Genomic DNA, 27,748 nt, shown 5'->3' on the forward strand with positions numbered 1-27,748 from the left:
ACGCAACGGTAGACGACAACGGCAAACACTGGACTAATCCATTGCGTCGTAAAAGCTATCGTCGCCATCCATTGGGAACTGTGTATTAGTTGCCATTGGCAGCAAGGATGAAGTAGGAGTAGTAGCAGTAGTATAAGTTGTGTAGTAAATCGATGTGTTGTTAGTGAGTTTGTTTACGAAAGGTTTAGCAGCAGCTAAATGGACTGGGTGGGAAGAATTTAATAGCGAAATAAATCCACTCCATTGCGTGGAGTGGCGATACTCGGGACACGTCGACTTCATTTAAGGTTCATTTTCTGATAGCTCTAACGATAGTGGTCATTTCCCTGTTACTCTTAACATGCTTTTAATAGGGATTTAAAGTTGAATTATGCTTCTTGTTTCAGATAAAATTTTAATTTTAAATCCAAGAAATCTCTCCTAAGTTAGATTTATTTTAAATGTAGTTCTCAGTTTCATTTTTAGCCGGACTAAAGCTGTTACGCCTTCAGATAGGCAATACGCTTTACATCACGATTAAACTAGTAGCTAGCGGTGGATGAACTATTTCTATTTAGTAATGATGATGCACCACAACCTATTTACGACGAAAAATCATTGTTTATATTTTTTATGATAAGTTTTACCTAAAAAGAATGTTCTTTTGTCAGTTTGTGGAATGAAATTCCCTTGTCCAAGAAAATCCACTTGATCGATCTTCCGTCGACAAAATGGAACGAATGAACCGAAAAAGGTTTCTTCACACCCGTGTGTCACCGTGTGTCAACAGAGAGCAAGAGAAATGAACTACTTGGAAAGTGATCTCACTTTCCAAACTTCTTCCCTTTCGTATCTTTGCACACGTTGGTCGTGTTTTATTTATTTATCCATTGCATCACACGCCAGCCGTCTGATGCACTTTTGAAACGGTTTAACCAAGATTGAAAGTGAAAAAAAACGCAGAAAAGCTTGCATCCAAACCATCCTTGAGTTTTAAAAGTAAGTGCTTCAAAGTGCTTCTCCACCGTGAGGGCAAATGGGGCGTAACACACAAAAAGGACACGTGTCTTTTTCACGTCGGAGCCACGCCGGTACGATAATGCGGCATGATCGTAACATTATGGACCATAGCCAGCCAGCCAAGCCAGCCACGCCAGCTAGGCCACGGGTGGTGCAAAGAAAAGTGAAACAGATTGTGAAAGGAAAAAAGACACAAATGCATGGTTTGCTCTCGAGTGGCTAGACTGTAACCAGACGAAAATGAGATACGAGCCCATGAGCAGCAACGGCTACTATCCCGACTGTGTCGCAAGCGCTTCGAATTGCTAAGAAAACAACAGAGAGCAAGAGAAAAAAACATAGGTTGATGCTGATGGTGGTGCTGCACACAGTCAAGTGTGTTATGTGCCTCCAAAGTTACTGCACAGCGGCAAACCGTTTTATTATTTTACGCCAACCATGAACAAAGTTTGCGCCACAATAGCCATTCATTCTCCGCTTTCCAGAAAGTTTACAGAAAATGCAAAACCCGATAAACACTTTACGCTGTGCAATTTTATCCTTTTTTATCCTTTTTGCTTATGGCGACCCGGGATTTGTACCATGTGCGATACATTATGCCACCAAGGAATGCGAGACATTGTGTTTTATTAACGTCATTTGCAAATAATGGCTGAACATTAAGCTAACTGAATGGGTATAAATTTTTGCATATTATGAGCTTAAGATACTCAAATAAATAATAGAAAATGTTTTTAAAATTGTAAAAGATGATTCTGAAATTTGTTGTTCTAAAGGATGTCCTAAAGTATTTGCCATTTAAAATCACATCTTCGTTAGAGCGGTTTTTCAAATTTGAATTTTCTAGTCATCTCAAGTCACATGAAGATGGCGCCACCTTCATCGTAATAGTATTGTAATCAAGTTTCTCCTTTTCCACCGTTGTTTGCATTTCAAAGATCTATTTGACTTATATTTCTTGCTGTTCAAATATGTTATTAAATTCCATTCATTTTCTTAAAAATAAATACAAAATTTTCGAATCAAAATAATTCAGCGTTCCGAACATTTCACGAATAAACAAAACATCGCCAAACAACATCAAAAACATCGCATTACAACTGCGCAGACGCGCGACATTTTCCCGTATCCAAGGAGTTTTTCCTGGCTTGCTCCTTTTCCTCCACGTTTCCTCCGTACAAGTTTGTGTGTGTGCGTGTGTCGAGAATAAGTGAAACCTTCTTACGCAGAGATTCACAGGCAAAACAGAGAGTGCAGATTGGGTTGGAAAAAAGGACACCCTCTTCAAGATAACACCACGGCACACAGTGTGTGTAAACGACGCGCTGTTCGCATTATCGTAGATACCGTACCCGGAAGCAGTAGTAAGAGAGCAGTTCCGATTTCTGTCCTGTGCCGTGGAAAGCTGGGCAGAAAATTTGCTACTCGAGTTTTGTGTAGTTTATAGAACTGTTGCAATACAGCCAATCGAAATAATTGCCTTATTTTTGTGGGAACAAATAGATTTAGGACTATTGTAGTGATTTAGGAGAAAAGTGTAAGTAAAGAATTTGGTTTACGTGTTTCTACCAAGCAACAAATGGTACTGTCAGTGCCAGACTGAAAAGATTGATTTATTTCCCATCCTGCTGATGTCTGTCGTTGCAAAAAATAATGTGAATTATGTGTGTGCGTGTGTTGGCCGGCAAGAACTTGAAGCTGAAAAGAACTGAAAGGGGGAAAAACTATAGAAATAAAGCAAAACTTAACGTGGATGGAAAGCATTGTACAACAGAAAGCGATAGAATTATAGTTAAATAGAAGGGAAATTCCCATGATGCACTCTTGGTACAGATATAGCGATTTAAACCACTTGATCGTATTGAATAACAACATTTAACTTCAATCCATCCAAACTGTTGAAATCGATTGCTTACCGGAGCTCCACTTTAACTTCTAGCACGAACTTGTCACTTAAAAAGCCGGCTTATTTATTATCTAATCACCAATTGAATAGCGCTATTGCCAAATTGCCAAAATGTCTTCTTTCCGTTGGCAAGAAACGTGATACACCAGTGAGTGAGCGGTGTATATACATCTCGAGGAAACAATTGAATATCAAAACCTTGCTCGTAACAGAGGATCCCACCACCTCCTTGGCTCTCAAGTTACCCGATAACCTTCATTTCTCTTTCAATTTTATCGTCACGATAATCGTTCCTTCTCGTTTAATACCATTCGCTTTTATGTTCCCACAGGTACTCACGCCGCAAAAATGTGGAGACGTTTATCTGTATGATCTACTGCCACCGTCTTCGGCGCGTGTTTCCACATCCTCCAGCGCTTACCATCAGCAACATTCGGCGGACGCGCTCGATACGTACGACGTTCCCAAGCCAGCCGTACCGATCGGTGGACAGGGTGGACCGCCCACCACACCAGGATACGATCCACACCATCATCATCACCACCGAACATCCTGGAGTCGGACACCATCAGCATCACATCAGTACGGTGCTGCGGGTCATCCACTAGCCCAACATCTGCACTACCCAAACCCTAACTCACCGTCAACCCTATCATCGCCATCGTCGTCCTCGCTAAGCTTCCCACATCCCCATCCGGCCGGGTATCATCATCACTTGCATCAACAGTACCCGCACCTAGCTACCGGCTACCGAATGGAGGAATCGTACGACGTACCACGGCCACTCCTTTCCCAGCAGCAACACCTAACACCGAGCAGCTCCAACTCGTCGCTGCTCACATCGGACAGCTTCAGTTTGTCCTCGTCGAATCGTTCCTCGTTGGCGAACATGCCCGACTACGATGTGCCACGGCGTAATCCTGTCTCGGTGCGGTCCACACCACCACCACCCTCGGTTGCTGGACAACCACCCGGAACGCCCAGCTTCTCCACCAGCCATCATTCGATGTCGATGTCATCGTTTAGCAGCATGTCTACGTACGATGTACCACCGTCACATATGGGCAATGGAGCCGGGTATGTGTCGGGCAAACTGCATCAACAGCAAACTGGACCGATAACACCGAAGGAACTACCGTTGGAGTTGTCGTCCGCGCTGGAAACACTTGCGAGACTGCAGAACGAGGCCACCACGGCCGTTACTAGGTAAGGATGGTTTACATAAATTAAGGAGTTATTTCGAAATGAAAAGGCAAGCAAACCGGGGAGTTTAATAATATAAAAATTGTCTTTTTTCTTAGGTTACTTTCATTTGTATCACCCAACTGGAGGGTAAAGGAGAAGCTCGATCCAATAATGATGGACCTCAAGCTGGCGGCCGTGCGCCTTCGAACGGCACTGCATGATCTGGCCGAATTTGGCGATGGTGCACTTGGCAACGCAACCAAAGCAGAAGACAAAGGTAAGCCTTAATGGCATTAACACCTTTGAAATCGCGTAATATTTAACTTAAAATCCTTTTTTTTTTTGCTTGTTCAAGGCTTGGCACAGAAACTGAAGCCCCTCGTGAAAGCACTGCGCGACGCTGACAGGCTAGTCCACGAAGCATCCCAAAATCTGGACGCCCAGGGCTGGACCCTGGTAACGCTCCAGCGCCCGGAAGCAACACAAAAGCTCCAGCAACAGCTACCCCCGGACAGTCTCGATCAGCTGATAGCCTGCGCCCAAACGCTCACCGAGGACGTGCGCCAGACGGCCTCCTTTATCCAGGGCAATGCGACACTGCTCTTCAAACGCTCCTCCTCCTCAACCACCTCGCAAGCATCCGCTCCGACCACACCACAAACCCCTACCGGCACCGGTAAACCAGCAGCACCCGGTGGTGGTGGCGAATGGCCCGAAGACTACGATTACGTCAGCCTCGAATCGAAGGAAGCATCCGCACGCACAAACGCCGAAATACGTGACGCACTACCGAACGATTTGAAGAAAAACTTCGAAAACGTGGTACGCAATGCGGCCGATGCGGCTGCCGCAACCGTTGCCGAACGTCCGGAAGCGGCCCTACTCGATCCGAACGATAAATCGGTGCTGGTGTACTACGCCACCCAAACGGTTACCCACATGGGCTACCTGACGCAAGCGATCGATGCGTTCCTGCAGACGGTGGAACATAATCAACCGCCCAAGTTTTTCCTCGCGTACGGCAAATTCGTCGTGCTGAGTGCACACAACCTCGTCAACATTGGTGACATTGTCCATCGGAATGTTTCGCGCGAGTGCATCAAAACGCGCGTCCTGTCCTGTGCCGATGCGCTATCCGAAGCACTCAAGACGTGTGTGGCCAAGACGAAGAAAGCGGCCCAAAACTTCCCGAGCGTAACGGCGGTACAGGAGATGGTTGATTCGGTGGTGGACATTTCGCATCTGGCGAGTGATCTGAAGATTGCAATGCTGGAAGCGGTCCAGCAGTAGAAGGTCGAAAACAGACGAGAATAAGAAAGCAAGTAGATCTCAGTTTCTTATTTTGTGTCCGATTTCATTACATTTGCATGGAGGAGGCGTAGGAGATCCAAATGAAAAAAGAAAAATGCCAAAAAATTTCCTCAACCCCCCTTACCTATTAAAAAAACTCAAATTATGTAGAAAAGGGAACAAGAATTCTTCCCACAAAAGGAAAAAAAAACACCCACAAAATTGTGTGTTTTACAAAAATGCCATCATCGTTCATCCCTCTGCAGTTTGTGCACATGCAAGTGGAATTTACTGCAATTGAACTTACGTTGTAAATATTGTACAATTTAATTTTGTATTTTTCGTTCATAAGTAGCAACAACAAATAGTTGATTTGACTTCGTTTGCCAAGCATCTGAGCTCTTATTAAGTTTTGTTAAATATTGCAAAATAGTAACCTTTGTTTATTGTGAGCAAATTTCCCTTTTTCTTCCTTCTTTAAACTGGAAATTGAAAATTTGGCATACATTTTCACCTATTGCAAGTTAAATGCGGGCTTTAATGGACGCATTGGAAGAAGGAAAATGCACCAACTAAAACAATAAACATCTGCTTGCGAAAGTAAATCCCAAAAAAGTGATGAAAACATCCCTTCGAAATAATCGTGTATCATCCCTCTATCATCCAGGCCAGGAAAGCAGGTAGAAGGTCATGTAGTCATTATTGTCCTCGTAAACGTATGCTTACAAGCAATTAGTGTTTTTAATCGGAACCGAATCGTGTGTAATGGAACAGCGTCAAAGCGTAAAGTAAATGAATGTACTTTTAAGTTGTATTTCTCCCTACTGCTGTTGGTTTCTGTAACAGTTACAGAAACGAAAACTAAAAACGAATGAATGGATTTTTGTTTATCGTTTTGTCTCACATACCGTAAAAGAGAAGGCTTGTAAACTCCACAGATAAAACTCTTTCTCGCTCGTACTAAGCAAAAGAAGCTCCAAAATCTTAAGACAGAATTTAAAAAAAGATCACTAAAGCTAGTCTGAGTTGGAAAAAATGTTTCCAAAATTAATCCACAATCTATTAAAGAAAAAGACGATCAAATCCCACGTCTGTTCAGACATTTGTGTAGCCTAAATCCTTCAATCGGAATTCAACGAACCAGCTCAAATGGAAGAATACGGCTTTGCGGACCGGAATGTAGGCGAGAATGAGCAACAAGTATTCAGTAACGTAAATTATTCACAATAAATTACATCGATATCGGCTCTAAGGCGATCCGAATGACAAACATGCACATTTTCCAGTGTTTTTCTATAAAAAATCTTATTTGGAAAACGTTTTCCAGCATTAGAACTTTCCCACTGCATGTCTAAAATGTTTGATGATTTATTAAAAAGGAAATGAGATATTAATCACGGAAAGAAAACGTCGTACCTTTTCACGGTTTTTCTCCTTTTTTCAGGACACTTTTTTATTTTATTATAGATGAATTAAAATCACATTACATGTTTCTTTAAGATCACATACGTCTTCATATCCAGTTTCCAATCGTGGCCTTTTAAGGAAGTTATTTGAAACGCTCACTATCAAACGGTTGCTGTCGGCTAGATTTCAAAATGCTCCAGAAACGGTCAATTTTTGATTTTCGAGTACCAAGAGAGCATCCATCGGAAGAGGTAGCCATCAACGTATCGAGTACCAGTCAGCCACGGGATGAAATTCCTTCAGAAATAACCAGTTTTCTGAAATTGGTTAACAAGAGCGCATGCATCTAGGAAGTAACACTGATAATTCCTATACGACATATGGTGCTCTCTTTTACTCGCATGTTATCAACGATCCTCTATCAATCGTACTATTTCATTGCAGGGGCTTTCGAGGATAGTATTTGCGTATACTAATTGGTTTATGGATAATTGGATTTATTTCGAACATAATTAACATGGAAAACGGCGTAATATTCCACAAATTGTACGAAAAAATCCTAGAAATTATTTATTCCATCCGTACAGTTGAATAACTTGGTGAAATGGTTCAATTTGTGACCTTTGTTATTTAATAACCTACTCCTTTACATCCTGACCAACCCCTGCAGGATCACACACATAATAGTAGCTGCTAGTGTATGTGGATCGTTCGAAAAGGATAGAAGCATCTTGCATCTTTCTCCTTTCGGTGATCGCATCCTGGTAAATCCGGCAAAACGCTCCAGAGACCAGCCAAATTCGATTCCTGATACCAGGAGAGCATGATCGGAAGAGGTAGCACAAAACTCAAACCACTCTGTCGCCTGTGATTCGTCCTTACTGCCGGTCATATGGTGATCTCTTTTACTCACATGTTATCAACGATCCTCTATCAATCGTACTATTTCATTGCAGGGGCTTTCGAGGATAGTATTTGCGTTTACTAATTGGTTTATGGATAATAAGATTTATTTCGAACATAATTAACATGGAAAACGGCGTAATATGCCACAAATTGTACGAAAAAATCCTACAAATGAATTATTCCATCCGTACAGTTGAATAACTTGGTGAAATGGTTCAATTTGTGTCCTTTGTTAAATTATAACCTTCTCTTTTTTTCCTCACCAACCCCTGCAGGATCACACACATAATAGTAGCTGCTAGTGTATGTGGATCGTTCGAAAAGGATAGAAGCATCTTGCATCTTTCTCCTTTCGGTGATCGCATCCTGGTAAATCCGGCAAAACGCTCCAGAGACCAGCCAAATTCGATTCCTGATACCAGGAGAGCATGATCGGAAGAGGTAGCACAAAACTCAAACCACTCTGTCGCCTGTGATTCGTCCTTACTGCCGGTCATATGGTGATCTCTTTTACTCGCATGTTATCAACGATCCTCTATCAATCGTACTGTTTCATGGCAGGGTCTTTCGAGGATAGTATTTGCGTATACTAATTGGTTTATGGATGATTGGATTTATTTCAATCATAATCAACATGGAAAACGGCGTAATATGCCACAAATTGTACGAAAACATCCTACAAATGAATTATTCCATCCGTACAGTTGAACAACTTGGTGAAATGGTTCAATTTGTGACCTTTGTTATTTAATAACCTACTCCTTTACATCCTGACCAACCCCTGCAGGATCACACACATAATAGTAGCTGCTAGTGTATGTGGATCGTTCGAAAAGGATAGAAGCATCTTGCATCTTTCTCTTTTCGGTGATCGCATCCTGGTAAATCCGGCAAAACGCTCCAGAAACCAACCAAATTTGATTCCTGATACCAGGAGAGCATGATCGGAAGAGGTAGCACAAAACTCAAACCTCTCTGTCGCCTGTGATTCGTCCTTACTGCCGGTCGTATGGTGATCTCTTTTACTCGCATGTTATTAACCATCCTTTATCGATGTATATCGGTCGTACTGTTTCATTGCAGGGGCTTTCGAGGATAGTATTTGCGTTTACTAATTGGTTTATGGATAATAAGATTTATTTCGAACATAATTAACATGGAAAACGGCGTAATATTCCACAAATTGTACGAAAAAATCCTAGAAATTAATTATTCCATCCGTACAGTTGAATAACTTGGTGAAATGGTTCAATTTGTGACCTTTGTTATTTAATAACCTACTCCTTTACATCCTGACCAACCCCTGCAGGATCACACACATAATAATAGCTGCTAGTGTATGTGGATCGTTCGAAAAGGATAGAAGCATCTTGCATCTTTCTCCTTTCGGTGATCGCATCCTGGTAAATCCGGCAAAACGCTCCAGAAACCAACCAAATTTGATTCCTGATACCAGGAGAGCATGATCGGAAGAGGTAGCACAAAACTCAAACCTCTCTGTCGCCTGTGATTCGTCCTTACTGCCGGTCGTATGGTGATCTCTTTTACTCGCATGTTATCAACGATCCTCTATCAATCGTACTGTTTCATGGCAGGGGCTTTCGAGGATAGTGTTTGCGTATACTAATTGGTTTATGGATGATTGGATTTATTTCAATCATAATCAACATGGAAAACGGCGTAATATGCCACAAATTGTACGAAAAAATCCTAGAAATTATTTATTCCATCCGTACAGTTGAATAACTTGGTGAAATGGTTCAATTTGTGACCTTTGTTTAATAATAACCTTCGCCTTTACATCCTGACCAACCCCTGCAGGATCACACACATAATAGTAGTTGCTAGTGTATGTGGATCGTTCGAAAAGGATAGAAGCATCTTGCATCTTTCTCCTTTCGGTGATCGCGTCCTGGTAAATCCGGCAAAACGCTCCAGAAACCAGCCAAATTTGTTTTCTGATACCAGGAGAGCATGATCGGAAGAGGTAGCACAAAACTCAAACCACTCTGTCGCCTGTGATTTGTCCTTACTGCCGGCCATATGGTGATCTCTTTTACTCGCATGTTATCAACGATCCTCTATCAATCGTACTATTTCATTGCAGGGGCTTTCGAGGATAGTATTTGCGTATACTAATTGGTTTATGGATAATAAGATTTATTTCGAACATAATTAACATGGAAAACGGCGTAATATGCCACAAATTGTACGAAAAAATCCTACAAATGAATTATTCCATCCGTACAGTTGAATAACTTGGTGAAATGGTTCAATTTGTGTCCTTTGTTAAATTATAACCTTCTCTTTTTTTCCTCACCAACCCCTGCAGGATCACACACATAATAGTAGTTGCTAGTGTATGTGGATCGTTCGAAAAGGATAGAAGCATCTTGCATCTTTCTCCTTTCGGTGATCGCGTCCTGGTAAATCCGGCAAAACGCTCCAGAAACCAGCCAAATTTGTTTTCTGATACCAGGAGAGCATGATCGGAAGAGGTAGCACAAAACTCAAACCTCTCTGTCGCCTGTGATTCGTCCTTACTGCCGGTCATATGGTGATCTCTTTTACTCACATGTTATCAACGATCCTCTATCAATCGTACTCTTTCATGGCAGGGGCTTTCGAGGATAGTATTTGCGTATACTAATTGGTTTATGGATAATTGGATTTATTTCGAACATAATTAACATGGAAAACGGCGTAATATTCCACAAATTGTACGAAAAAATCCTAGAAATTATTTATTCCATCCGTACAGTTGAATAACTTGGTGAAATGGTTCAATTTGTGACCTTTGTTTAATAATAACCTTCTCCTTTACATCCTGACCAACCCCTGCAGGATCACACACATAATAGTAGTTGCTAGTGTATGTGGATCGTTCGAAAAGGATAGAAGCATCTTGCATCTTTCTCCTTTCGGTGATCGCGTCCTGGTAAATCCGGCAAAACGCTCCAGAAACCAGCCAAATTTGTTTTCTGATACCAGGAGAGCATGATCGGAAGAGGTAGCACAAAACTCAAACCACTCTGTCGCCAGTGATTCGTCCTTACTGCCGGTCATATGGTGATCTCTTTTACTCACATGTTATCAACGATCCTCTATCAATCGTACTGTTTCATGGCAGGGGCTTTCGAGGATAGTATTTGCGTATACTAATTGGTTTACGGATAATTGGATTTATTTCGAACATAATTAACATGGAAAACGGCGTAATATTCCACAAATTGTACGAAAAAATCCTAGAAATTATTTATTCCATCCGTACAGTTGAATAACTTGGTGAAATGGTTCAATTTGTGACCTTTGTTTAATAATAACCTTCTCCTTTACATCCTGACCAACCCCTGCAGGATAACACACAGAAGAGTAGTTGCTAGCGTATGTGGATCGTTGGAAAAGGATAGAAGCATCTTGCTTCTTTTTCCTTTCAGTTATCTCATGCCTCAAATTCGGCAAAACGTTCCAGTAGAAAAACGTACGAGTAGAGCATCATAGGAAGAGGTAACAGAAAATCGCTTCTACCAGTCGGATCATCCTTACAATCAATCAATCATCCTGTACCAAGTATTGCCGATCGCACCTTCTTATTGCTGGGGTTTCCTTCGATAACACTAGCCTGTGTTTATTGATTTATTTTTATTTGATACTTTAAGATCAAAATTCATCAAGAAAAAGAGTAACAAAAATTATTATTAACAAACACAAATGTACGCGTTATCTAAATAATAAAAAAACTCAAATGAAAAAAACTTAATTGATTCATCGCAATCAGCGGCGGATGTGGTTGGGTCATCATTATTATTTCTAAACCAAAAACGAAAAACAAGTGCTTCGTGCCAAGAAGGGAAATAGAACTCTCTTTTCCATCATGAAAATTTAATTCCTTCCTCTTCTTCGTTCCATCCCACCCCCTAAAAAAGGTATCCACATCTCGGTGTAAGCCAGTTTACGCTAGCAACAATGTCCATCGTGTCCTGCGTGCGTTAGACCACCCACCTGATGGTGCGTTATAATCCGCTCGTCTCCATCAAGTATCGGTTCCGTCGGTGGCCGTTCGTTCGTCGCTCCACTGTTAACCAGCTCGGAGAGATCGCGTCGCATCGAGTAAGCGTCCTCCCCGTCCGCATAGTACTTCGGTTCAATTTCCAGTATCTTAAAGCCGAGCGAGTTGGTGTATAGGTTCAGTGCGGCCCGATTCGATTTGCGTACGTGCAGCGACACGTACTGCGCGTTAAAGCATTCAACCATCGCTTTCGATGCTTGGTTCATTAGCTTCTGTGCAAGGCCCAGCCGACGGTACGAGCGTTTAACTGCCAGCGACGTAATGTGTCCGTGCGTACTTTCCTCACCCGGTTCCGGCTCCTCCATCTTGGCCAGCACGTATCCAACGATGTTACCTTTGTCATCTTCGGCCACATAGCTGACCTGGGGCCATGTCAGCCCGTGGTAGAAGTAGTACTTCATCTGGTAGTTTTCCGGCAGACACAGCAGATTGCAGTGCTGCATATTCATCAGATCTTCGGGTTTGGCGCAGCGGATGTTCATCTTGTGGATTGGTTTGCACGCGAAGCGAGACGTGCGAGATGCTACGACTAATCTCTTCGTACCTTGCGGGTACGTGTCCTATTATCGACGTTTAAGTTGTTGAGACTGTTGCCACCACTGATACCGCCACTGCCCGCCGTTGAGTAATCCTTGCCCGAGGTGTGTGCTGGCGAATGTTCGTTCGACTGGGCAATGCCTAGCAGCTCGCGTACCAGCTTAAATCGGGAGAGAAACAGCTTCCAGACTAGATACCAACCTGGAAGAAAAAAATGTCACACAAAAACGGAATAGGATGTTAGTGGAACTGACGATAAACGGGAACAAACAGAGAGCCTGTCTGGAGACAGTGGAATGTTTTGAAAATAGAGTGAACGAACCTAAACAAACCAACACTATCACTATCAGCACCGAAACAAGCACCGAAAATGCAGCATTAATACCATCCTGCACATTCATGATTGCACATTGCCAAGGGAAGGTTAGCCACGATCCTCTACCAAACAGTCAACCCGTATACGATAAGTTGTTGCAATTGTGTTACACTGCAAATTAAAGCTATCACACAGCCCTTTTGGCCACAAGGCTTACGAAAGGGCAAAGAGAAAAATTAGTTTTAACAAACAAATGCGTTGTAAAAAAAAGTGCGTGCGTGCGTCCGTTCTTCTGATGTGGAAGCACGAAGTTGTTGTTGCTGCGATCCGTCCTCTTGCAGTGAATTGACAGCTCGAGAAACGTCAACCTAACCACACACAAACACACACTCATCTTGCATGCACAAATTCAATCAAGGCGGGTTCGAGAGAGGATTGGAATCGGTTCTTTTCTTTACAATTTCGTGACTCAAAGGGTTTAGTTTTTGATTCACAACCATCAAACAGATCAATTGTTACAAGTAATAATAATCCACGGACACAACACGCTTTTTGGCAGGGTAAAAGCAAATGCGAACGAACACACCGTACCGGGAGGAGACACTTCATTTAACCTCCTCGGCACAACATTTCCAAATATGGTTCTAACATAAACTATCGCTAATGAGCCACGAAAACCTTCTCAAGGCTGCACAGCAACAATATAATCACTTAAAATGAAGTATTTTACGGTGGGAAAACAGAATAATTGCCAGACAAAAAGCTTACCTTACAAACGTGTGTTTTTCTTTTCCACTAGAGCGCCTGTGTTCTCGTGTGACAGATGCGGCACTTGGGTTGCTGCTGCATGGGCACACTTTAAAATTTGAAATGTTTCCAGCCGAGCCGAAATTGTTAAAAGAAACTGGTTTTGCTGAAATTTAAATTTTAATCGAAATATATTACCTCTGGGAATAGAAAACTATAATTAAAATATATATATATTTCGCGCACTTCGCTGCCCCCCATAATTCTATTTTTATTGAAAATTTTCACTTTTTGTCCTGCTTATACAAATGCCTAACACCACTGTGTACTGTCAAAAGTCCTTACATGAAAAGGCAAAACATAAACAAACCATCATCCATCGTTGCTGCTGCTGCTGCTACGCCTGCTGCTGAAAATATGAGTTTTGAAGAGAAAAAAAACCTTCTATTTTCATCGCTGGAAACAGCCGAACAGAGCATCGCGGCAGATTCGATTCTACACCAGCAGATTGTGAACGAAACGGACTACAGTCTGGCGCAGCTGTCTAAGTGTCGCATAAAACCGATCGTCGTTGATCGGTATCTAGGGCGAGAAAGCATCTTCAAACGACCAAACGCACCGATCGGCCGGTGTCTGAAGAGGGCCAATCTTCCGGGCTATAAGGTAACAAACGGCATGGTCCAACGATCCTTCCCAAAGAAACCGTTGATATCTTTGGGTTTCCGCCCCATTCATTTTCCATTCGAAGCGTAACCCGCACAAATGGATCAAGTACTCGCTGGAGGATGTAGACACATCAGATCGTAGCAACATGACGGCAGCCTTTTCCTTCCTGAAGCAGATGGAAGAGCAGCGGGAATCGGCAGAAAACAGTAGCGGTGATGCTAATCCGCTAAATTCCACGGACCAACCGTGCAGGTCAATCGTGCGCTTTAATCGTTCCGTAAGACTGCGCAGTCAGCTGGATGAGGCGGACGAACCGGTGGAAACACCCGCTGAGGATAGGCCACAGTTTAATGGGCGAAGAGTGCTGATGCCCGAGTACGTGGTGGGACAGAAGGTTCCAAAAAGGGCTAAGCGAGCAACGAATCCGCGAAAGGCGGCTGGTACAAGTACAAATGGCAAAGGAACAGAATTACAACTGGATCATCTGATGGAAGAAGAAGAAGAGGCCGATCAAGAGGAGCAAGTGGAAATGTAATGGAATGTCAGTGAAGGGAAGTAGGTATATAGTTTGAAGCGTACTCTAATCAAGTCTAGCATTAAGTTTATGTGAAAATAAAACTATCCTTAATAAAATAACATAATATTCTGTACGCACAAAGGACCATGCACCTCCATTTCTCTAACCGTTGGTTTTATAACAAAGCTGTCACGTCCTGTACTTGAAAACAAGGAAAAAAATGGCTATAGAAGTTAAATAAGTGCAATTTCCCATAAAATACTGATATTATTGTCTTCCTAAATGGAATCGAAATTAATTACAACTGTTTATTATTTTAGATGTAGAGAAAGAGATAAACTACCAAGTCGTTTCTAGATAGAATGAGAAGGGAAGCAAGAGAGCGAGATATTTTCATGTTTTCCCTTATGTTACAGCGCTGTCTACACGTGACCATAAGCAATAGTAAAGATGCGTTTGAATAAATATTATACGTTCATTAATACTGACTTTCAGGTTTTACCACTATAAAAGACACATATTTATCCTATAAAACATGAAGAATAACTATTTTTCATCTTAACTTGATATTCCAGCTCTTCCCAGCAGCTAAAGCAGTGTAGTCGCGTATTAAGCGACGGAGATCGCGCAAAAAGTTCTCCCGCTCTCTTGTTTTGTTCTCTCTCTCTCTCTCTCTCTCTCTGTCTCGGAAGAAGTGATTTTGCTGCGTTATTCTTTTCTTCTTCACCCAACAATTCCACCGAAAGCAATGTACCGCTCGGTCACAACAATACCCGCGTGCGTTCTATTTTTTCGTATAGTTCGGTCAAGAAGCACGATCGCCCTTCAATCTGTGTTCTGCATTGCATCGTAGTAGTCGGTGGTAATGGTCTCGCGTCCGTCCGATAATTGCAATCGATTCTCAAGCACAAGTTAATATTGCGGAAAATTTTCTTGAACCCATCGACCACCTGCAGAGGAATCGAACCTTAGTAACCGCTCCTTCACAAACCGATTTACGGTGATCATTGGTGTTCAAGTACAGCGTTCAGGAGTGAGAAAAACATACCGTCTTCCGTTTGCCAGGAGATGCGCATGTCCGGGAACGGCCAACCGTCGGATCAGCTGTCAAAAGCACCACAGTCGCTCGGTTCTCCTCCTCGGCAACGGAAGTCTGTGTCCGCGAACGAACGGCGGTCGAAGGTCCGATCTTCGAGCACACGGTTTGCGAATGGAAGTGCACCCGTTTGAGTAGTGTGTGCAGTGTTTTTGTCCTGCGGAAAACGCCCGAATAGTGTCCGTAATTTGTGTTCCAAAACTTTGATCCAGTTCACTCGGTCATACGCACTGGTGGTTGTGGATGGTGTTTTAGCAAAAGTAACGACGTTTTTGCTGGTTTCAAAGACAACGGAGAATCCTTCGTTGAAAAAGTCTTTCGACTTTAAATAAGGAGCACAAAACGGCACAGCAGTGGCGTTAATTTCCAGCAGGTGAGTTTTTACATTTTTTCTATCCGTTTTCATACGAACAACACCGTACGATAATAGCTGAAGTGTACGTAGCTGAGAGTCCTTTTTAACCGTTGTAATGGAAAAATCGATTTTTCCATTACAAGTTCCACACCAAAACACACTCACACATTCTTCGGCTCACGTACGCAAAATTCGGACTCATCCTCCTTTTGCCGTGGGAAATTACCGACGGGTTTCTCAGTAAACAACATTGAACTGTCATTCTCTTTATGCTCGACACTCGGCTTTTCTCCATTCCAACATGCCCGAGGATGCGCGGACTTGGATACGGTAAAGGCTACTAAAGTAGGTCACACCTCCGTCCGCTCGCACGGTATTGTGGAAGGAAAAGGGATAAGAGGGGAAGGAGGCTAAATGTATTGGTGAGATGATTTTGGTGAGATACCTCTCACACAGCGCACGCCGACGCACGGAAAATGTAAAAATTCTAAACATCCACCCCAAGCATCCGACCCCAATCCACCCGGCCTTCCATCTTTACCGTGGTCAGGTTGTAGTAGTAGAGAGGGAGAGCATACGATACGAGAACCATTTTCGCCTACCTCAACCCAAAACCGTCGTTGCGCGGAAAAGCGCACAACCAACCGGGCTACTACGACCACCTTGTTCGCGGTGCACGGTCCAAACGATACAGCGACTCCTCGGACGACTTCTGTGTCTCGCGAGGGATGAGAAGTTTTCCACTGATTCAATACTCACTTTGCACGCTCTCCATTAGGTATGTTTTCCTTGTACTGTGGCGGATGAAGGAAAGGAATTTCATGTTGTGGAGGTTTATAATGTCACGCCCGCCGTTTCACATGTGTCGAAAGAGAGACCAGGACACAAAGGAAAGACTCAAGATGGGATTTTTATGTTTCCTACTCACCAGAGCATTCAAGTGGGCTTATAAGAAACCGGTGAACGGTTTTTAACGAGACAGTCACGTCGCCGGTTACTTTGTTATTTTGGGAAAGGTTTTCATAACAAACAAGAAAATTGTTTGTCAGTCAAGAGGGTGGTTTGTTTGAGAAAAAAGTAGATCGGATACATTGTACAAATGCATTCTTGAAACATGTAGTAATCCATGCTTTTTCTGTGATTTTAGACCAATCGCCATGTCAGCATAGAAAAGTCAAAGAGAACAAGATGGAAAAAGTACATATGATAACGTAAAGAAGCTTTAATCGACTTATGCTATGTTGTGGCTTAGTCCATTTCAAACGAAAAGAAATATCAAACTTTTAAAGCTACAGATTAAAATAGAGTAAGTAAAAGTTTCAAAGCGATATTCTGTAGACGTTACTTTTCAAGATATTTTTTCTCAATATTTCGCTATATGATATGTAACATAAACAACAATAGGTAAGTTCGTTGCATCACTATAAGTCTATTAGGTCATATACAATAACTAACTCATCGTTGTTCTTCTTTGGCACCATTACATTGAAAAGAGCTTGTGATCGAAAGGTTGTGGCTGCCTCAATTAAATTTATTCCAATTTTCTGGACGGCATTTAATCCCGGTGAATAATACGGCACTGGACCGTCATAATTAATTATAAATAAAATAAATAAATTTAATCCCGGTGCCGAAGTATAATTGTCCACAGCCTCGCTGTAATTTAATAGTATCAAGATTTCAATAATAGTTTAATAGTTCAAGAGTATTTCCCTCAGAAGCACCATTCTTTACTTTATATAAAGGAACATGATTGTGATAATACCAATGCATTTCTCGGTCATCCGTTGAGCCATTCTTGAATGGGTCCAAAACACTTAGAAAAGTAATTAAAAAATGCCTTAAGAAGTGGATTTTTCTGGCCATCTGGAAGCGATCACTTCGCCTATATTATCTTCAAGGAGTAAACAACCAAATTGTAAAAGATTTCATTCTAATTGAAAAATATCTTCCCCACAAACATGACAATTTTTGAAACCGTTTAAAAGAAACTAGGGTATTCCGTCTTCGGCGCCGGTCTTCAAACGGCAGAACCGGGGTTCAAATCCCATCCGGACCGTCCCCATCGTAGTGAACTACGTGGTATCGGCAAGTCTAGCAAGCATAGAATAACTTAAATCTGAAACTGATTTTCCACGCATTAGAAAGAATATTATGACACCGAATGAATATTACGAACGCTACAGCATCTGGCAAATTGTGACACCACATATTTATAGCCACACATATGGTCCTCCAAGCGAAGAATGTGTTGTGTTGCTGTCCGTGCACGCCAAGAAAACCAGTGTGGATGCTTCACCTTATGTTGCTACTTTTTTCCATATCTTATGTGAAATATTTACGGTCATACATTAAGTGTTGCAATTTTTGTTCTGCTACTTCATTTTTTCGAGAATGAAAGGAATGCTGCTGGTTCCGAATGTAAACAGTGCACAGATGAGGAAAGGGTTGCAAATATATTAAAGGATGAATCATCTACATCCGGTCGAAAGTAAGCATTTTGGAATACGCCTAACGCGTGCATGAATTCATTGTTTAAATGCAGCATTAACGATCCACGATTGTGTTGTGGATCGAATTCGCAAGCACGAAATCCCAATTAGCCAATTCTACTTTGTTTCGGTGGTTAAGGTTTCCAAATTTGATATGTTTTTGATTCAGTGTGATATGATCTCCATATGACCACTCCATGTTTCCATAAAAATTTGGTAGAACGCAAACAAACATATAGTATTACCTCGTTAAGGTATTAACAATAATGTATTATGTAGAGACAAAATTTGATCCGATCCTTATCCTTGAGCTAAGCAGGAGACTGTGAGAAACGTCCAGATCAGTGACAACTTTTTAATACTTTTCTGAAAAAAATGCAGTATTATTATGCCTTTATCGATCCACAAGGGTCCAATCCGGTTAAAGGCGTGCATTGCAATAGAAAATAGATATTCACCCATGACTACCGGTTATCGAAGCTCCTGGAAAAAAATCATTCCAACGTTGAGTACCTTTAGCAGTGATCAGAAGAAGTTTTTGAAGCGGAGGACTTCTATGGACGTTTATCCGACCATTTCCCGAGATAGAGATACAGCTTAGAACCAAGAAAGCATGCGAACATTTGTGTAGCTGACAGCCATGGCTAACGAGCCAGTTAACTTTCGAAAGGCGCTGTTTAAGAAAGACTACGATTGAAGCAAATTTTAATACATTTAAGCGACTCTCTCTTTTGATTTTATTTTTTAAAGTACATTAGCTGTTAAAAGTGCAAATCTTTTTAGCTGCATCGTGTGCTGATCATTCTTAAAGATCACTTCAAAAAATGATTAAAATGCTTTTCTAATGTTCCAACCAATCAAAGGGAAATACTACTTCGCCATGCACAAACTCCAACGATAAGTTGCGTCTAGTATGAGTAATGAGGTTTTCCCCCAAAAAAAAACATACAAAACCAAAACATATCCCTAGCTCAATCGTTTGGTATGGTGATGGTTGTGTGGTGCAACTGTGATGCAGAAGGAAGAAGCTGCCTTAATTATTTGCATGCACTTCTACTGCACCTAGCCCCAAATGTACAGTAAAGCGTTTCCCGATCCGTTCGCAGCGAAGCGTACGGGGTTGATGGAATTACCTTGACACAAAACATTATTATTTTTAGACTTTTTCACAAAGCACACCGACGCCAAGAACGACGCAAGAGCAGCGGCCGCTGGTGGGTCCGCGCCTAAGGTCCGCGCACGCTGCAGCCAAAACCAATGAGGCACGGCAAATCGAGCACCGTCTGCCGTAGTCAGGGCAGGAAGGCGCATGTTTGATTTTAATGACTGTCAGTATAACACTCCAGCATATTTTAATATTCCATCACACATTGGAGACCATGGGGTTTGGAGGTGCTTTTGGTTCGTATTGTGCAACGCTTGCGAAACGAATATAGCACGAAATGGCAAAAAATGGATAGCTAGTTCATGATAATATTTTATTTGTTGATAGAGAATTAGTCAATTTTGATCGATTTTCGATGGCCATTTTAAAATATAGTGTAGAAAAAAAAGAAACAAATTGTTCTACATTTTCACACATTTCGCTAGAAGCAGAGAGGTTAACAAATGAAGCAAAAATATTATTTAATGGAAACATGACACAGAGCAAACTCTGTCTGCCAAAAAAGGATAAACAAGACGGCGCGATGGATAGTGGTGCTACCGATTTGCACTAGTTTCCGTCGCCAAATTCTGACGGTTTTACACTTCCGGCTGGCGGAAGCGTTTAGCGTAGCTTCAAATGCACCTCCACCCTTCAACCTGTCTGCCCTTGGAGTGCCACCAGCGACGACTACACTAACCAAGCACTACAACACGATACCGTGGCGTTGTTATGTCTCTAACCATTTTGTTAGGAACCAGCACCACCAACATTCCATTAGATCCTTCCTCCATTAGTTAAGGCCATGATATTGAACTTCAAAAAAACGCTATAGTCGGATGCAAACACGCTCCACTGTAGCCCTAGCGCTAATCGATGCGCATTGAAGCGCAAATGCAACAAGTGTTTCGATGGATACGATGGCTTACGAGCGCCAGTCGGCGGTAGAACGTTGTTGTTCCTACGAATTGTCGGCAGGTGTATGCAACTTTCACTGCAGGTTTTCGGAGTCTTCTCATTCTAATTCTACAGTATGAAATACATTTTTCAAATGTTTATAACCTGCCTGTAAAGCGATTACATCCTCCGTAACGTGCTCTCATAATGAGATCGTTTCATATCACCCTGCCGGAAGCAAATCAGTACTCGCGTCCTACGGCGATTCCTTTGACGGCTTCTCGATGATAATCGACGCGCCGACGACGAGGTCCACCGAGCCGCGAAGGTGTTGCGCATCTTGTTAACACCCATTGGCGCTACTTAACACTTTACCACCGCTCCGTTTGAACACCAAACCCCTCCCAAACCGTCATCCATAGAGTGCACCTGTGCTTGACCGTTTACTGCTGCACGCACTACCATGTTCTGGGTGCAAGCATGTGACGGCATTCTAATGGTATTCGGCTGCTCGAATTCGTACCACAAACTGTAGAGGCAAACGACTGCGCCATATTAATACCACATGTAAAGCATGATTCACATCACCATTGTATCACTTCTTGCTGTCTGGACAAGCTGGCTAGGGGAGCGTTTGAATTTTGAATTGAATGTCCACGACCCACCCAAACATGGCAATCTTTGGTTGTGTCTCCCCTTTGGTATCGTTTAAAATTTTGAGCATTATCAATTTGGTGTACAACAATTAATGGCTTTGTTTTGTTGTCGGTACGTTGTTCTTGCGGCTGCAGAAACTAAGTCTGAGTTGGTTGCACCCGATCTGGGAAACTAAGAAAGTGGTTTCCACAAATGCGGGCTGCAATTTTCCTATTTTGTAATTCCTTTGTGTCCGCCACACACATGGAGATCAACCAAACCAGCATGCTCTTATTGATGGGAAAGGATGTGCTAAAATACATATTAAATAAATGATCGTGCCGACAGATGACGGATCAAGCTAAAAGGATGAGAAATTGCATTTGGAACGTACAGCAGCAGTAGTAGTGGTGAGATGATTTTGAAGTGTTTCAAAATAAGCTGGGATTAATCGTGTAATTAGATCAGGGAAAGCCGTATAATAATAATAGTATCCTAGCTTATGGCGCTCTACAGCTGTCTTAAATAATTTTGCACGAGTTCTACACCCAAAAAGCATTCTACAAAACCATTTCGAGATCCTCGAAATTTTTCTTGGAGCTTTGTTCCTGGTTTTCTTTAAGATAAATGGTCGTTTTTTGTCAACCTTCTCCAAGCCTGACGACCGAATAGTTATTTAAATAGCTATATATGGGATGAAAAATAATTGGACCAAGTCCTCCAAAAAAGGTTTTCCCAAAAAAAATCGATTTATTGCTGCTGAGGCCTGCTTCGTATCGGACATGCTCGCGTTTGGTATATTAATGTCCATTGTTTCCAGGATATTCTTACACGTACAACCCTCGAATTGATGCATTACAACGCAAAAGACTCGAAATGTCTCAACGGAAGACAGGCTTTTTACAACCAAATTTTTTTCGACTGAAAACTATGTCTTATTAGACGTTATATGGCTCACTATTTCCTCACTTCTTCAACTAGTGATAGAACTCTAAGAACGAAACAATCTTCAGTTGCACTTTCTCGCCTTTTTGGCTGCTCCGAATCGATGTGTTAATAATTTATCTGTTTATTTCGCTTTGGAATCTTTAGAAGTTCCAAAAAAATTCCAAAATGGGCATCATTTTCACCCCGTCCGAGAACAGACTAAACAAACCGGAAGTGGTCGACCAAAGTGACTCCCTGTCTGGGATGGTAAAGGGAGTCTATGCAGACACTGTGCTGCACATTGTTGTATAACACCAACAGTTGGTTGGCCTTTATGTTTCTTTTCTCATTTTTAGAGCGTTGTTTGATCTTTATTTAGATAGCAGTGAACTTGAGACAACTTGCTATATACAAAAGCCCCCCCCCACACACACGTACACTGGCCATACTTTGCACCATACGACATCCACCGAGTTGCCCGGTGAGTGGCAATATTGGCGGGAAAGGCTTATTATTTGTTGACAATTTGTTAAAAATGGTTAGCTAGCTAGCTTTAAAGACTGATGTTTGGTGGGTTTTGCTGGTGGTAAACATGCAAAATAATGGGCTTGGCACCCAGAAGGTAAGGTGTTGTCTTCTACCTCACTTATCGCTATCATTGCAAACCAATTTTAACTATTTGAAAACGTGTGTGTGTGTCAGTGTACAAATCGTACTCCTCCAATTCAAGTGAGTCACAAGCAGCAATTTTTTTATTTTTTGGTAAATAAATAATTGCACGCGAAAGAGAATGTGCGCGAGCAATAAAAGATCATTAAAGGCCCAACTGTGCTACTGTTGAAAAATGTAACGATTTCCCCTTTCAAAGCGTAATGAATTTATAATTTTGCCCATGGTACATTTGTGGTAACTCTAGTTTAATAATACTATGTGTTATGTAGATTAGGAGGGGACTGATACAACCCAATACAACCGTTTGTGTCGATGTGCCGCGGTAAAACAGGGGCCTGTGTATTATCTCATCATGATTACTCGATACACTAACTCCCCCAAGGATCGTTAAATCTTACCGATAAACTATAAAATCTCCAGCACTCCATCGGAACCAGCGTCATATAACAACGCATTTGCATTGTTTTTTTTTTCCTCCGTTCCACCGGGTTGTAGTGAGCCACTTCAGTCGGATTCGTGTTCGTTGACACTCTGTGGGGTGCTGTTGTCTCATAATTTACGACCTCACACATTAGTGATGTTGGTGCTGCTGCGTTTATGCATTCCAGTTTGGTCGAATCTCACTGATGTTTGGTACTGTCGCCTGTCTGTTGTAGGGTCAGGTCAAGGAAGGAAAGCAACATCTTTACAGTTTACATACTTAGTTAGCATACACACAAACGTTCTTTATTTCACTGTACTCGACACTCGATCCGATTCAGTTCGTCGGAAAAGACGGACAGTTTCTTTTCCTACATTCACGTTTCAAGGCGCGTCATTGAAATCTACCATGCCTGCTCTGTGTCACCGTTAGTGCATTATTTACAATAATAGATAAGCCTATCGTTTACCACGGTAAATGATTCTTAACAATTTTATTCCAGAAAATCAATTTAGTTTATAAGTTTTATTGTCTCGTTCCTTTCCTGCTACCATCATATTTTTATATCTGATTCAGTGGTTGACATGCTTACTAAATACGCATTTTCTTTCCTTTTTTTTCTTTCTTTTACATGATGTTTGTATAATTTAGAACAGACGGAGCGTCAATGGTCCCAGTTATGGAGGAATATGATCCTCTGTGCAAGGAATTTTTATATAATGTAGTTCAAATAGTAAACATCTAGCCCAGTGAGAAGGTTAAGAAGCATGTTTAACCCATGGTAAACGATAGAACAGAGTTTCAAATGTGTGGCCAGTATAAAATCTAACCTAGATCGTACTACGTAGTACCAAATAATTCTTGTATCCCATAATACAGTCGATATAAACGTAGAAGAGTGCTTGCTCTTCATAAGCCTGGAGATTGCACTTTAATTTGTTCCGTAGTTGGACTACCAATGACTTATAAAAAAGGTATAAAGATATCGGCGTCGGTCTTCAAACGGCAGGACCGGGGTTCAAATTCTATCCGGATCGTAGTGAGGACTGACTGTCCAACTACGTGGTATCGGCAAGTCCAGTAAACCATTCGATGTCCGGCATGACCTTAGAGATCATTAAGCCAAGGATAAGAAGAGTACAGAACATGCACGGGCGTGTTTGTGTGTCATAAATGGCTTGGTAAAATAAAAATTCTGTTTATAAACATTGCTGCTGCTGCTGCTAATCCCCATGATAACCCTTATGGAATGGGCGAAATATTTGCGGAAATTAAATAATGGAAAGGAATAAAAATGGATCAAGTACCATAAATATTGTCCTTAATCAATCATTTAATTTCGACGTAAAACAGTTATCAAAATCAATCGTGTTTCTATGTAATAATCGTCGAGCATTGATAAACACATGCTGACCATGGCCAACCGTTTGCCTGTTGTACGCTCTCGAATGAAACAATGAAATTTGTCATAGGGATTTTTTGTACATTTCGTGCACTATTTTATCGTTTATAAAGCGAGACACCTAGTTAAAGGTTCTAAATTATGCTTTTTACGAAGTGATTTTAAGGATTGATCATCTGAAAATGCAATTGGTTGAATCGTATCAAAGATCATCTGATCGGAAGCGTGTTTAAGTCAAGCATGCATCCAAAGATTAATTTGTTTTTCAAAGCATTTTACGTCATACACGTCAATTACACAGAGAATTTAATGCACCTAGAGTCACATACATTACACATTATCAATGCGGTGGAGTATTATCGTTTAACCAAACATGCACCGTGTGTTTCGATTAAGGTTCAATTTACATAAGGCACGATGACATTTGTATTTATTATGAAAAATGAAAGTTTATTAATTTTCTAACTTAAACGTCTTATGTATTATGTATGTAAAAATAAAAACTTATTACCTTTTCCAAACTTTAGGCTATGAATTTCTGTGGTACAACTTAGTTTGGGGGTTTGTTTTTGAAGAATTGTAACCTTTTGTAGCTCATGTTGAAGATATTAATGCAATAACAATGCAGATAAACGTTTCAATCACTTCGCGCACCTAATACCACCCTGAGGCCAACACCTTATCAATGTTTGTCCTCAGAAGAAAGCCATTCTGAACTAAATTGTGGTGCTAGAAACCAAAGCTTACCCAGCGCCACATTTCTTTGTAAACTTATCGCGCCCACCGCCGTTCAACTCCACCCTTAAGTCCGTGCCACCGCATGCACCGATCGATGATGATGGTGATGCTGATCATGTGTTTAAAATCGGGCCGACCAAACCAAACCTCTCCATACCATCATCACCCACGGGTACGCACGCAACGCGTGACTCTTCGCGCGTACGTCTAGTAGGGGCAGGGCAAAGAACGTAGAAGAACGCTTTAATTACCACCATCTGGTACGGTGCGGAAAAGCGGAAAACGGTGCAAACAGTGGCGACAAACATTCCACACACCCCCACCAAAGTGTAATCTCCGTGTTTGGTACACATGTGCCTGGGTGCAGCCTCTCCATTTCGGCACCAAAGATTTCGCTTTGAGGTTGAGGGTGGTCCTACCGCTGCGCTGGTACAATCAATTTGCACAAGATAAGAAATTAATCAAAAATCTAAGAACGACCTTCTCCGTGCTGAACATAAGTGGAGTCGAAGGTAGGCATAAGATGGTGGTGAAGTTGTTTAAATTGGACACGGTGAGCTTAAGGTGGTCAAAGTGTGTAAGAAGCCTTCGATGTTTTGGGTTATCGGTATGCAAATAACAAAGCGACCGGGGCTTCAAATTGATACTGTTACTGGACGTAGGGTTTGTAGTACATCGAACTTGATGATATACTGAGAAGAATTCTTTTCTTTAAGTTGGTAAATATTGTGTTGGAAAATGTGTGCAGAGTTCTTAAGTGAATGCCCTATTCTGGGATCAAATAATCACTAAAAGCGAACGATTTCTACGCGTATTTACACAAAAAGTCAAATTGAAATGAGTGTTGCAAAAAAAAAGGCGCGCCTCGTTTTCTAACACATTGTCTTAACATAAAGGCTTAACATTATTTCATAATATTGTAGCAATTAATCACCCAAAGCTCGAACATTTCATCAGCTTGACACTGTATCTTTCACGAGTGTTTATAAATAACTGGACAAGCCTCCATAGCAAGTGCAGAGAGGTGTATAAACATCGTGCTGATAACACGTTGTGGATTTTCCCCGATCAGAATGTGCGTTTGCAGCGCAATTTCTTTCTAAACACACTGAACGTTGCCATCGGTTATTATGTACTATTAAAATATGTCTTCTTTGACTTCCAGATCGTAAGGATTAGAGCTTCTATTGTCGACTTTTTTAAACTTTAAATAACCTATTAAATGTGTTTAAACTTGAACTGATTAAAAAACAAATTTGTCGTTTTGATCGTTGAAACCGCCTCAAAGTATGCAATCAATATTTGTGATTCATGATAGTTATTCGCTAATAATGAAACAAAACAAATACAATCATGATTATTTAGTACGAATAAATTGATAAAATTGCTATAAACCTAACACCAAAATCTAGCGCTTTACGGTGTTGTGGCCCACCGCTGTACAATTGCCGATCCATATTAACCTTGATGGTGAAATAAAGTATGACTCGCTCATTTCGAGAATACAGAGCTTTTGCACGACATCGTCTGAGGGTTTGCCATAGTCTCGTGACAACGATTTTCTATTGCGCTTTTCTAAGCCTATCGAAAAAAATAAAAGAAACACTACTCTCAACTGCAAATGCGTCGTCCACTTGTCGAAAGGTTGGGATGGGATGCCTGTGCGGTATATATAGAAGCGATTAGTCATCAGCAGCTCACCAGGGCGTCTAGCCCGCGGTGTGGTGATAGCTGCAGAGTGGTAGTAAGGATGGCATTAAATGCACTGCTTCCCGAATCAGACCACTCGACGAGAAGGTGTAATGACACAGAGTAGGCAAATCATACAAACATACAAGCGAAGAACCATACTGTTCTTGCTCCAATGCCGCGCCGACACCTTTACCTTACCACTTCTAACCTTCGAGTGCGTGTTCGAACGGTATCTCCTCCCGGGGCAAGCTCATAATCAAAGAATCGGCTTATCAGTTCTACCCTTTTTACCGCCACCCACTCCTCGACGCAATCGTCGTTTGTGTGTGTGTGTGTGTGTATGTCCCAGTATGTACTTTCCGGCGCGTCGTTGATTTAATTTCACCTTCTTACTGTTCTTTTTTGTTTCGTTCACAGGTTCACCCGATATCACGCTTCATTTTAGCAACACCAAACAGTTCGACCGAGCGCGTACAGTTCCCATCGGTTGTTGGTAACGGTGAATCAGTTCACTGGCAAGCGTACTAACGCACAGAAGGGCCACGCAACGGCCGGAACCCGCACATATGTCGGGAATGTAGCCGGCGTAACGTTGTTGGATGGGATATCTTCGCAATACAGAACGAAAAGGCACAAACAAAATATAAGAAAAACGGGCAATAATTAAGACGAAAGATATTGAAGGATACTGTGGTCGATAATAGTGCACATCAATCCTACCCAGTGCAATC

General features: G+C 41.7%; 4 protein-coding genes across 4 annotated transcripts in view; 2 read left to right on the top strand and 2 right to left on the bottom strand.

The window, feature by feature from the left end:
• Positions 1-5,380, top strand: part of LOC126561593 (breast cancer anti-estrogen resistance protein 1) — a 112,370-nt gene extending 106,990 nt beyond the window's left edge. Inside the window, exons 4-6 of the mRNA XM_050217837.1 lie at positions 3,237-4,111; positions 4,207-4,367; positions 4,446-5,380. Of these exons, the coding sequence (XP_050073794.1) occupies positions 3,237-4,111; positions 4,207-4,367; positions 4,446-5,380 (1,971 nt within the window). The remainder of the gene's footprint in view (positions 1-3,236; positions 4,112-4,206; positions 4,368-4,445) is intronic.
• Positions 5,381-11,650: 6,270 nt separating this feature from the next.
• LOC126563051 (N-alpha-acetyltransferase daf-31) lies at positions 11,651-12,249 on the bottom strand. The gene has a single exon (XM_050219660.1). It carries the CDS (start codon positions 12,242-12,244, stop codon positions 11,651-11,653), a length of 594 nt encoding a protein of 197 aa, XP_050075617.1. The 5' UTR covers positions 12,245-12,249.
• Positions 12,250-12,287: 38 nt separating this feature from the next.
• LOC126563400 (small integral membrane protein 13) lies at positions 12,288-12,807 on the bottom strand. The gene is made up of 2 exons (XM_050220041.1): positions 12,622-12,807; positions 12,288-12,500 (listed from the first exon to the last, which is right to left on the bottom strand). Exons 1-2 carry the CDS (start codon positions 12,698-12,700, stop codon positions 12,292-12,294), a joined length of 288 nt encoding a protein of 95 aa, XP_050075998.1. The 5' UTR covers positions 12,701-12,807; the 3' UTR covers positions 12,288-12,291.
• A 948-nt stretch (positions 12,808-13,755) lies between these two features.
• Positions 13,756-14,565, top strand: LOC126562934 (uncharacterized). Its single transcript, XM_050219538.1, has 2 exons — positions 13,756-14,025; positions 14,111-14,565. The coding sequence occupies exons 1-2, from the start codon at positions 13,780-13,782 to the stop codon at positions 14,561-14,563; spliced, it is 699 nt and encodes a 232-aa protein (XP_050075495.1). The 5' UTR covers positions 13,756-13,779; the 3' UTR covers positions 14,564-14,565.
• Positions 14,566-27,748: the final 13,183 nt, after the last annotated feature.

This window comes from Anopheles maculipalpis, chromosome 3RL (genome assembly GCF_943734695.1).
Source record: "Anopheles maculipalpis chromosome 3RL, idAnoMacuDA_375_x, whole genome shotgun sequence".
Lineage (NCBI taxonomy): Eukaryota > Metazoa > Arthropoda > Insecta > Diptera > Culicidae > Anopheles > Anopheles maculipalpis.